The sequence below is a fragment of the Cupressus sempervirens genome, chromosome 6 (assembly GCF_028749045.1).
Source record: "Cupressus sempervirens isolate cs-2001-9-10 chromosome 6, ASM2874904v1, whole genome shotgun sequence".
Lineage (NCBI taxonomy): Eukaryota > Viridiplantae > Streptophyta > Pinopsida > Cupressales > Cupressaceae > Cupressus > Cupressus sempervirens.
In genome coordinates, this window is record NC_143123.1 from 225187003 (window position 1) to 225200611 (window position 13609).

The window sequence follows — 13609 nt, forward strand, 5'->3', positions numbered from 1 at the left end:
GCGACAAAAACACTAGAGGCCATATGATAGCATTGGAGGAAACAACTATAGAAACCATACAATAAAGACCTACTGAGTGAAGGTAAATAAAATTGTACATAGACTATATGACAAGGATATAGGCCATGTGGAAACAAGAAATTTGTATTGTAGGACTTGGGAAAAAGGAGGCTGCTGAGAGTAGGCCATACGAAAAATAACTTTGTATGACAGAGGGATACATTGAATTGTACGAGTAGCATAGAAACAATCGTACCGTTGTGCGCCACACTAGGAAGTATCAAAAAAACATATCGTACAACATCTAAAAGGAGTACTTGTAGCGTGCAAACATTTTGGTCGTATGTATGAGGTGTTTGAATTGTTCTACGAAGGTAGAATTGAAAAAGTGCTGCAAGAGTTGAATGGTTAAGAGTATCAAGTGTGGAGTTGTATAAGAGTGTAATCCGCTAGAGACCATATGAGCTTGTGTGCATAGGATTGAAATCTTACAGTAGGAACACATCTTCCATATTATATTTATTAATTGTGCATGACAACAAAGATAATTAATGGACACGAGAAAGGGAAAACAAGACTGGAGAAAATGATTACAACAGTTATCACCCGACACAATACTTGCACCTTCTACAATGGACGAAAGGAAGATTGGTCGGGCATAGCCATCCAGAGTAAAAGTTGTAGGCAAGATGGACTTAGGAAAGACTATGAAGGGAAAGAAAACATGATCTACGACTAAAACACAAAAAGTGATAGATGACACTAACATTTGAGGGTTTAAATGACGTTTCATGTTGAACATGGTGGTGGGAGACATTGGATGACGTCTCGATAAAAAATGTGCTTTAGTGGCAGGCATATATTGGGCTGTTTAAATGTCAGTGTTTCTCATTGATATTTTTTATACCATTTGTAAAGACCCTTTAAGCCTAAGTTGCCGGTTCGCGGTTCGGTTCCGGGTTCGGGTTCGAGAACCGGTTCGCTGGTTCGACAAAATTTTGAAAAGGGGTTTGGGTTCGTTTGGGTTCGTTAGTACAAAAACATGTAAAAAAATTATTATTATTTTTATTTATATATATATATATATATATATATATATATATATATATATATCTTTACGAAGCATGAGTTAGAATTAGAATGTAGCATAGTAGCATAAACACATTTGAACAACAAAAAACTTTAAAACAGCATAAACAATATAGTAGCAAACCACAGCGATCATTGGAACCCCTAGCGATTGGATCTTTTCCCTTTCATTTAAAAAATTCATAACTGTATCTGATTAGTTTATGCAGATCAACAGTAAGTTTTAATAAAAATTTCTTCTTTTCATAAATTTATTTACCAAACTCTTATTATGATTAACATAATCGATTGAACGTGGTTAAAAACTAATTAGATCTAGCTTGTAGAAGGTAAATCCCTTTGACCAGCTGAATATTCTTCAATCTCTTTGGGCACAATCTCCCAAGCACTGATCAACAACAGTAAACTGGAAAAAGACCATTCATGGAGGCCTTTGGATAACACAGTCTGACGTCCCAGATTCAATATTCTTTAATACAATTTTTAATATACCTAGAGGAGAAATAATCAGCCAAACAGTGATAGACAATGTGGTAAGTAGCTGCCCCACCTGACCATATTCATGTGACCGTAACTTTCTTCTGCAGGGCAACATTTTCCAATAAAACGTTGTTTATTGTTTAGTGTTTGAAAAATTCATATTGCTACTCAAATAGGCCCTGAAATTCCTCGAAATTGGTCATGGTGGTCGCCACATGTTGAGCATCTTCTCTTGTGGGTGTCTCAAATTTAGTAGCATTTTGATTCAAATAGAAAGTGTTTTACAGCTAGGGATTACTCAACACTAAAAAACTGTGGCATTGTAATGCCTACCAACCCAGACCCAAGATGTATCAACATAAATTAAATTAAAACATGCTGTAATGTGGAAAATTTATATGTGGTTCTCCTGAGTTCGAACCTTGGTCCGAAATTTTATATGTGGTTCTCTTGGGTTCGAACCCTGGTTCGAACCAGATCGAACCAGGCCTCCAAAAACGAACCCAGGTCGAACCGGACCAGAACCACGAACCGGTTCGAACCGGTACGTGGTTCAGAGGGGGGGGGGAGGTACCCATGCAACTTAGCTTTAAGCTATTGATTCACTTCACTTCCACTAAACAATGTGGGATATGCTGGCAAGTGATTAGAATTGAAGGCACAAATGTTGTCATCGATGGAAACCTAATCAATTGGTATGACCGTTGGATCCAATAATCAGTTTTTGCAATGTGTATACATGAAAAATGCCTATTATACAGGAAGACAATGTATAGTCAAAAAGTTTTAATCAACAAATATAGTATATCAATCAAATAAGGCGACAATTTTGAAATATGATAATATTTAGTAACATTTTGAAGATCAGGCAAATCGGCCTAAGAAATTAAATTGTTTTTATCAATTCAATTACTTGGCATTGTAGGGATGACATCCTAGATGTTAACCCTTAAATAGCATTGCTTAATAATTATTTTTGGAGATTGAGCCATAGGTTTTGTGAAGACATTTCAGTAGTTGACTGGGAAAATAATTTAGAAGAATATAAAAGAAAGCTAGATTTTGTATGTGAGCATGGGCTTAAGTGATGATATGCTAGTGTGATGGTTATATGCGAAGCTTCATGCTGAAACAGATCAGATGTGAGCTACATTGTAGACTAATCAGGCATTGTGATGTTAGTATAGTCATTCTTAGTATTGTATATACCATCTTTGCAATTGGACAGTGAGTCCTCCTTAAATAGTGAGTGTTATATGTTAAAGTAACTAGGATCATTTTTGCAAATGTATAATCATGACCATTGTAATTGATGATTTTCAAATACAGATTTGGATCTCATATAAATATGAGAAGAGGAGACATGTCTCTTCAAGAGACATGAAGAGACATGTCCCTATAGTTAATCATCTTTAGTTAACTATATGTATAACTCACCTTTAAGCATCTATGCAATATTAATGTATTAACCATATATGTAATATATTATTATATAATAATATATAATGTATATTATATATAATAAATATTATATTACATATATAATATATTATGTATATATTATTCCTATCAATAATATAAGATATAAAACAATGTTCATATAAATTATGAATACAAATACTCAATGTAATGAGTATATCACTTTGACTGATGCTATACTTCAACACTCCCTCTTAGCAAGGGAGAAGTGACAAAAACATTTTATGAGATATCAGTATTGAGGATACACAATATATTATCTGACTTTAACACTCTGAAATAGTGACTTGTCAAATAACTGCAATCACAATGTTATGAACACTATCATAACATATATTATGATTTCTAATTATCCAAAACAATATCTAGAGTAATCATAATGCTTTCGTTATCAATGACTTTCGGTGTATTTGGAACAAAAACTTTCATGATAATAGACCTATCATTTGCAAGATCATCATTTTACAAAGATTACCTTCTATCTGTTCGTTATAATGGTGTTTGGCAAAATCTGGCTCAAAGAACCATGATAACAAGTCTACTATTTATAAGATCGTCATCTTATGATGGTTACCTTTTGTTTATATATGTCAATGAAAGATCGTCACCTTTCATTACATATCATATGTGAAATAGTAACCACCATAAACCTAGTCATAGGGTGGTACAAAGGGTTTGCACCTCATATTTCTCTCTCATAAAGAAGAGCGCATTATAAAGAATTTCTCTTAGAACTTTTCTTCATAGAGAAGATATCATCCACAAAGGATTGCATCTCAAATTTTCTCCCTCTGAACATTGATCCTGGGAAGTCAAGTCCTTTAGTTACTGCCTCAAAAGCTCTCTTTACCCAAGGATGCTTGCCGAACTCATCACTCCCTCATGATTGATATACGTAGTAGGCCCATCAACATCATGCAGTCAGCCACATGTATTTCTAGACTCCCTTTGAGTATAAATCTTCTAAGCTTCTGCATTGCCTTTGAAGAAGTGTCATACTCCCTCTTAATGTAGAAGAATCTCATAATCTCAATCATCATACTCCCTCTTAATGTATAAGAATCTCATAATCTCAATCATCAAAGATGAGAGCCTTATTTTATTCATCTTGATCAGTAGGGTCTATGGAGTTACTATCAATAGGTTGAGTCTGCCCAATATCTAGTAGCATGTGTAAAGTACCAACTTTCTTTTCCTGTAAGAACATCCTTAGATATAAAGGAAAAGATCAAGGCAGATAACCCTTATAGTATGTATAGAATTACAACTGATATGTCAAGTTTCATTTATCAAAGAGAGACTCGTAGATAGTTTAATTAAAGTCACAACTTTCTTATGATATTCACATAGTTGCATGAATTACAGTCCTCTTGACTATTACAATTTATCGATCATTGAAGATTCTATCACAACATTGGTTTACTCCCTCTGAATCAATATGATCGATATCCCAGACGGTTGATGAAAGCATATCCTCTATCTCCTCCCTTTGATGGATGTGTCAGAATCCCCTTGAACATAAATCTTCTAAGCTTCTAAAACAAACTTCCCTTTAACAAAGTGTTAGACTCTCTCTGAATTTGATATTAATTCTCCTTTTCCTACAAGAACATTCTTAGAGAAAAGATCAAGGCACATATATCTTATAATTCAAATAATAATTTTAACATTAGTTATGATGTTTAGTAGTTTAACTCATGCCTATGACTAACAACATAAATAATTACAAAATAAAACTCCATTTTATGACATTAATTTTGGTTCCATCTAGCCATTCTTATAGGGACGACCTCAAACTTTACAGTGACACAGCCATTCATATAGAAACGAGTGTGGTCCCTATAGTGGCACTATAGAACTTGATCCATTATTTCTATAGATTCATATAATGAACATACAATATTGAATTAAAACATTCATCCAATTATTATTCTTCAATAATAATCTACTTTTATATATAATGTAATTATAATATTAATTTAATATTCATATATTCATACTATTTGCATTTGCATCTAAATCAATAATATATTATACTTACCTTTGGAGTTAGTAGCCAATACTTCTACTAACTTTGAACTTTACTAAAATATATGCCCTTGTGTTGCATAGTCAATTCTTATTGACCTTACCATGTCAAGTCAGTTTGGTCTTCTTACCATGTATCCAACATATTTGTACACTGTCTTATTTTTCCCTTCAATATTAAGGTGGGTTTGAATCCATGTATGACATTTGACTTTTCCACAGTCGCTATATTGTGTGACATGTATGTATAACACTACTAAAGGGATAGGATCAGATTCCATGATTCATTTATTATATTATGTTGTATTGAAGTCCGGTACCTCTGTAAATATCACTCGAAAATTCTTGATGGACTCTACAACACTCAAATGAACCTCGTCCATCTGCATGCAAGTGTCACCCTAGTGTGCCCAAACTTGATTACTACAAGCCGCTTCTCCTCTGCCAAAATCAATCACTTATCATAATATAACTGATGAGATGCTTGTGGAAGGTTTAGTGATAGTGGTTGAAAATCATTAACAACTACCACATAGGCTTGGCATAGATCATAACACCCATCAACAACATCTCATAAACTATCAAATACAATGCATGGAGAGAAAAAAAACGAGAGCAAAACTGATGTTAGTGTACGACGACCAATCTATGCACATGATGCCCATTCATACATACACGCATGATGCCATCAGTCATACCATATGCTATAATTTTCAAGGCTCTTCAATTGCGATGGATGCATGTAGTTTGAACATGACAGGAACACTGGAACAAAATAAAAGAAAATGTATTCCATTATCACTTATGCGTGTCTTTTCCTTCTCTACTAAGGATAGAATCTCACACTCCAAATATGAAGATCCGCATAAGATACTTAGAAGCCAATTAGTTTTCATTTGTTTTGACTTCTTATTATGACATCTTACGGTTGACTGATTTAACATTAGCAATATTATTATTGTGATCTATAGATGTCAAGTGCCCTCAATGCAAATCCACCAGGCATAAATTAAAGAAACTTTGAATTCACGAGTTTCGAGAATTTATATTGGGTGAATAACTTTACAATGATCTCCTTTGTGGGATTTCTTATTGTCAGATAAGAAACATGACTTGCCAAGAAAATATTTATGGCACTAATAAATTCAAGGTGACTTAAAATCTTGATGTTACAATGCTACTTTATTACACTTTCTGTAATGTCAAAGAAATATTCTTTCAATTAAAAAACAGAAACCACTGCTTCCTTTTATATTTTATTTGCAATTTGGCTCTGATACTATGTTAAAGTAATTAAGATCATTTCTGGAAATGTATAATCATGGCCATTGTAATTGATGATTTCCAAATGCAGATTTGGATCTCATATAAATAAGAGAAGAGGAGACATGTCTCTTGAAGAGACATGTCCCTATAGTTAATCATCTTTAGTTAACTATATGTATAACTCACCTTTAAGCATATATGTAATATTGATATATTAACCATATATGTAACATATTATTATATAATATATAATATATATATTATTCTTATCAATAATATAAGACATAAAACAATGTTCATATAAATTATGAATACAAATACTCAATGTAATGAGTATATCACTTTGATTGATGCTATACTTCAACTTTATATTGTAACACAATTCCTAACATGGCTGAGACCTCTAACAAAGTCAAGTCCTTTAACAAGGACTAATGCATTAAATCTATGTTACGACTCCTAACAGGGTCAAAACTCCTAATAGAGTATTTTCAGATCAGTACATAGTTGTTAGTACCATCCCCACTCGGGTTTTCCCTTTGCCAAGGTTTCCTCAAGAAAAAATCATGGTGTTATGAGTTCTTTATTGCTTCATGGTTTACATTCCTGTATTGCTATAAGTGGATGTTTATGGTTAAGTGTCAAAGTTATTGATTGGTGTAAAAAGTTTTGTTATACTGATTCAATCTCCCCTCTCAATATGCTTGATCCTAATGGGATAAAACTCATTTGATTTTTCAATTACTTTCCATTACTTTTATAATGTTATTTTATAACATAAAGTAATTGTAGTAATATTAAGCCCATTAAATAATATTTTATTTTCTCCATTCATAAATAAAGATGCGACTTGAAATGCATCCCTTTTGACAGCCAATTATCCTACCAGGATGAGAGAATAGGCTAACCAAGTGGATCATGTGATTATTCAGAAGGGGACATTACATAAGCTACCAAGAAAAAGTCCACATTTGCAATGGGGTGATGATGTGAACAAGACACAACAAGTTTCACTAGAGAGAAATCAGTTATATGCATAATGGCAAATGAGCCCATGAAATGCCATTTATACCTTTTCACCAAACTTTCCGAAAAGGGTTGATTATTTTGGATCTGAGACATCCCACATTTGAAAGTTGAAACAATGAAATGGTTTTCTGTCTCATTAAATTCACATTCTGTTCTTCAAAAATGTTAGGATATGGGCATTTAACTCTAATAAACTTTTAACACCCTTTGTCTAAAACATAAATAACAGACATGCTAGTTATCCACTGAGTCCCTGAGAACCCTTTGTTAAGAAGGCCTAAACAAGGCTTGCCTGTTTCAAAGCCTGTGCAGGTCTGGCAAAGTGTAAGATGAATTGCTTTAAAATTTATATTTATTGTATACTATTTTTATATTATGCTTTTCTATAAGTTCCTAATCTGTGCCAAGCCTAAGGCGTTAAAAATCAGCTTGCTGAGTCTTCGCTAATTCTGAGTGTGCTAGCTATGCTTTCGATATTTGTAAGAGCTTGTACAAGTTATAGGCTGATTTAGCTTCATTTTTCATGCCATGGAATATATTGTTTCTGTATGGTAACCTCGATAGAATGAAGAAAATATTTGATTTTGTTGATTTCTTAGTTGCTTACAATAATGAATGTTTGCATTTTCCACAAACTTTTCTATCAATATCTGGCATTCATAGGTTAGTTCAAGGGAAAAAAATGTTTTTATCTAGAATGTTACAGTCTCTGAGATGTTTTGCAGGCTTTGATGATCGCTTTCAGAAGGACGCCATTCTAGCATCGCCATCATCTATCTGACCTGCACTTGTAAAGGTATTTCAATCCAATGGACTCCTCTTGCAATAAAGATTAATTATGTGGTTTTTATTTTCTTAAGAATTACAGAATTTATTCTTTGTTTTACTTTTTGTTTTTAGCCTTTATCAAGATATTGATGCAATGTTAATCTATTTTGTGATTGAAATAGTAGCACAGTAAAAAAGAATCTTCTAATTGTTAAGGGCTTTATGCTTTATCTTTTGATAATAAAATTTATGAAAATCTACCGAAGTATGATAAACAGGGTTTGATGGTTCTTGTCGCATGCCCAAGGTAAGGTGCATTTTTAATCATGTTAGGCTGCAAAACCATCTGCTCAAACATAATGGAAGTGGCAACAAGTTGAGAAAGCTCCATTCAAGGGCTTAATCATTGCAAATTAAGTCATTTACAAAAAACCTAAAAGGCCATTAGTGTGTGTCAAGGGGGAATCAGCCATTAGGGGTCAAGATACATACTTTCTATTGGCTTAGCCATTATAATTTTATGCTTAGCATCCAAATTGACACAACAAAAACTATCTAGGCCACATTTTTGATGGCCTTGCCTCTCAAAACTTTACCCAAGCACACTTTCATAGTGTAATCTATACTCTTGATATTTTTTTGAAAGTTGTTTTACTGCTTTTGATGATTGCAAGGAATGGATAATGCTCCGTTTCCTGATTGCCTTTGTTTTCAGTTTTAATTCACCATTGTTCATAATCATTTGGAGAACATACTGCATAGGGAAAATAGAACAAATAAAAGTTCATGTTTTTCACGTGTCACGTTGAAGAAATCCTTGGGTCACAATGCAGCTCCTTTTACTGTGTTGCTGCCTTTGGATGAGGAAGGAAAGTTGATTCTAATCCCAGAGGCCATCACTGAAATCAGGGAATAAAGCACGTGAGCAAAGAGTACTCAGTGTAACATCCAGTTTTCTCGAGTCTTAATTAACAGATAACATACTCAAAGAATACAGTTATAACTTCAATTTCATAGGAAGGCAGTTACATCATTCATGTTCATGTGAATAAGATTTACTGTTAAAAATAGTTAAACAAAATTTCTTAACTAAAAACTTGAGTTGCCATCAAATGAAATTACTATAGAAATTTGAAAACCACATACCTCGTAAAACTAAGTTCGAATCATACTAGGGATGCTTTTGCAACCACTCGGGTTAGTCCACAAATACACTATAACAATTTCATATGATGACTATCATCTACAAACTGCTATCTTAATATTGTTACTTAATTTTAACGCATGTTAAAATTCAGCTCTGAAAATTCAAATTTTATTTGTTGAAAACACTTTTCATTTGTTATTTGAAAGAATATAAATGTCCTTGTATCATTCATTTCATGAATATACATTTGATATTTTTACACATAATGATGAAATAATGAAGGCAAAGTATCTCACATGAATTGAGAATACAATTGCTATCTTTCATACGTACTAAGAATAGGAAAAATAAAACATGTGGAAGAAGGTCAGAGATAACCAGTCATTGCCTTTCAGACTTTGACTGGTTAGATGTTCTTTGCTGTTGTATTGTCGCTCATGGTTCAGTTTTTGATCCGGTAAGCTTCAAGTTCTTCGTTTCCCTGCAAGAGAAGAAGATGGTGTTAGATCTTTATGATCCAAGCAATGACTAGTTATCTACAGCCACATTTCTAAAACATGTCATATTCTTCTTATTTTTGAATACGTACAAAAAATAGCAATGTGCATTCTAAGTATTCAAATGCAAAATCACAGAAAGGTAATTTGTGAGTGTCACGAGCCCGTGCTCGAACTTCATAAAAGAAAACTCACTTAAGCACTGTGTAAAGCAGCACATATGACAGTTTCCAGCAGAGCAAAAGAGTTCGAGATGCAAATTTTAAGCTATGGAGGAAATTAACTAAATATCAAGTCTTAAATGAACATCCGGAAGCAACGGATTAGGCATTATAATGAAGACCTACATCATGCAAGAATTCCTTGAAGGTCTTATTTGACTAATTCTGAGTGAGTTACTAAGACTGTGGTTAAAAACTCAGTATGGAGAGCAAACAGCAGTTAAAAATCATTTGAGAAAAGCAAAATGCTGGGGTTACAAGCACAGCGTGACTATGTTAAAATGAATGCTCCAGAAAGAACAGTCTCTGGCAGAAAGAACAGTCTACAGCAGAGTATGGACAAATGACAAGAAAACAGGTCCAAAATCACAAGAATGCAGCAATACACTATCAAATAGCTTCATATATGACATCTTACTATATTTTAGGAGTTAAGATTCAAGCTCCAAAATGCAACGATCATATGAAAGTAGAAGAACAACAGCAAAAACAAGAAGCTGCAAATTTAAGCTCAGCTCAAGGGGACAATGGAAAAAACTGATCTGAAGAAAAGAGAGCTTTAAATTAAACAAGTTTTCCTACAGCCATGGATACATTTACAAGGAGAGAATCTTTCATAATTTTGCTCAGGTTCATCCAGATTTTTATTAGGGAAAATAAAAACAAATATTCAAGGAGATTCTTACTGTAAACTAATTTGCCCAGAAAGCTCGAAAATGTTTAAAAGTTTTTAAAATCGAGTTGTGGAAAACCCTTGCATATCCTTTCATGGTGGCCAGCTAAGTCCCCGGCATCAAAATCAGAAGAAATATGCTACTGTTCAGCACGAAAGATACCCAAAATGCAGAAAAATCTGCATTTTGTTTTACCAGCAAAACCCTCTTACTTCCATTACAACATTCAAAGTTTCAGCATATGAAAAGAAGGTTAAAAATAAAAATGCCCAAAAAGTTACAAGGCAAGAAAAACAGGAAGTTCAAATCCTTGCTCGCCAGTTTCCAAAAGGTTTAAAGAAATGATATACAAAACTCTGCAGAAAATCATGCTTCTAGCGTTAAAGCGAAAACGCATTTTTATCATAAATATACCATCAAATGTTACAGTGATAGCAGCAAAACGTTTTAGTAGGAAAACGTTACCTCCAGCCGTAAGAAACCATGATGACTCCAAGATAACAGCAGAAGAGAAGAAAATCGTGCTTCCAGCACTGAAATACGTCAGAGAATGAGTAGAACAGGGTGACTCAAACACTACAGCAAGCTGGTGACGCCAAACAATGAAGTTTTCTCAGCAAACCCTAGCCAAATAACTCTCTTTTCCTCCATGCGATATGAAACAAAAATGAGCAACTTTCGGGTTGCATAATGATATATCAAGTCCCTTTCTATATTTCATAAGTTTTGAAGTCCACGCGGATTTAAATGGGTTTATTTCCCATTTATATTATTCACAATGTGTGCCGTGAGTTTTTTAGAAGAGGGGGAAAATATAATGTTTTATGCTATGGGGGTGGAACGGTTAAGTGTTAACATTTTAACACTTAGTTTTCTTTGTAAACATTTGCAATTTAAATAAGGTTATTTATTGGTATTTTATAAACCATTTTATAACCCTGTTTAATTAAATGCAAATGTCTAGATATTTTCAAAGTCATAATCTTTTTCAAATCTTGAACTTAGGGATTTCAAATCAGTTATGACAGGTGTTTGGAGGAGAAAAAGGAGGATAAATAGTAGCTGAAGACTTGGTATTTTGAATTATTGAGGAGAGATTGTAGGGTTTTATTTCTAGGTCGAATTTAGACTTTGACTAAGCTTTTCAGAGGTCTTTTATGACCAGTTAGAGCATTTTGGGGGATTTTGACATGAGTCATGGGTCTCATTATGACTTAGTGCAGTTGTTACAAACTGAGTCATCTTCTTGATAAGTTTTGACTCCCTTTTGGTAGCCTATCTTTTTGAATTCGACCTAGGTTGGGATTGTATATAGGAAGTTTTTCTGAAATCATTTAGGGGGTTCGGATTATGCAAAGAATGCTTATGTGACAGTGTTTTTGTCCTTATTATTTTTCTGCAGAAATTTGTAACTCATTTTTTGAAAAAAATAAATACAAGTGACGGTGGCTGAGTTTATGATATCTGAATCCATTTTTGAAGCCTTCTCTTCTTTCTGTAATTCTGTGTATTTTCAGGTGATCTAATAAAGACAACTAGTGGATCATCATTTTTCCATGTTGCATTGTCTGACCCAAACGCCTTGTTGCAGAAAAGTATGTTTGTTTGCAGGTTGTAGTTCATGTTTTAAGAGGTGAATGCTCATAAGAGAGTCATCTGTTTTTCTCCTTATGCTGGTTCATTTTAAGACTTTATTACAAAATATTTATGCAAGCCTATACAGAAAGGAAGTATTTTGCATGCATTCAGATATGCTAGTAATCCCTCTTAGTGACTCGTATTTGAATTTTCATATCATTTTGGTGCATCACCTGGTTCTATAGTTTAGATTTGAAGATTTTAAGTTCATTCAATTATTTCTCCCTTTTCCCCACAAGTTCATGTTAGTTTTTCTGAAATTATCAGTGATTATCCAATAGGAACCGGCCTAGAATCCGGAGGTTTCATTTCTAGTTATGCATTTCCCACATGCAGAAATGAATCCCATGTTAGGCAAGGTTGTTAAACTTGTTTAGTTTAACAAGGTGCAAAATTTTAGCCTTAACAAATACCATATGATAATTACAATTAAATACCACTATATTTTAAATTAGGGCATCACATACCACTGTATCAATTAGGGCATCATTTACCATCAGTTCATTTAGGGCTTCTGATAGCGCTATAACACTTAGGGCTTTCGCTACCACGAATTCAATTTAGGGCTTCTGTGACCACGGATTCAATTTAGGGCTTCCGCGACAACGGATTCAATTTAGGGCTTCAGCGACCACGGATTCAACTAGGGCTTTCGATACCACGGATTCAATTAGGGCTTCCAATAACTTGGATTCAGTTAGGGTTTTCGATACCACTTTATCATTTAGAGTTCTAGCTGTCACATAATCAATTAAGGCTTCGGATTTCTTTTTCTTCCAATTACTTATTTGTGACAGTAACTCAAGATTAGAAATATACTTATATTTGATATCCATATAAATGAAAAACAATCCACGATTCTAAAATCTTGCATCTAACAATAACAATAAATTAGCTCAACTTAATCTTACCTCCTCATAAATAAAAATGATATTACCTATTTTCGATAACAATTGAATGCATAGCTTATCTCTGTTTGACGCATGTTCAACATCTTAAGAGAGGTGAAACATTGTCAGGGGCTTAACCACCCAACCTCGGACCACAACATATCCACACACGATCTCTAACGAGAAAGACCCTCCCTATCCGGAATTGGTAGGGGTCATCTTGCCATCTATTGGACTTCAAGATAATTATCTCACCATATGACTTGGCAGCAGGAGATCACAATAACATTAATGTACATGAGCTATTAAATAATTCATATTAAATGATAAATATTGATATGTCATAACTGATACTGATTCTTATTATTGATGATTCCTTTCTCACACCTCATCATCCATCTTC

At 33.7% G+C, this 13609-nt stretch overlaps 1 protein-coding gene across 2 annotated transcripts in view; it reads left to right on the forward strand.

Annotated features, from left to right (window-relative positions):
* The window catches only part of LOC149552088 (actin-related protein 7-like), a 212476-nt gene that overhangs the window by 169212 nt on the left and 29655 nt on the right, over positions 1-13609 (forward strand). For both annotated transcript variants that reach the window (XR_016352859.1, XM_089787559.1), the window contains exon 6: positions 8097-8167. Coding sequence is in view for 1 of the 2 variants with exons in the window: in XM_089787559.1 (XP_089643685.1) it covers positions 8097-8152 (56 nt within the window). In the remaining variant the exon portion in view is untranslated. The remainder of the gene's footprint in view (positions 1-8096; positions 8168-13609) is intronic.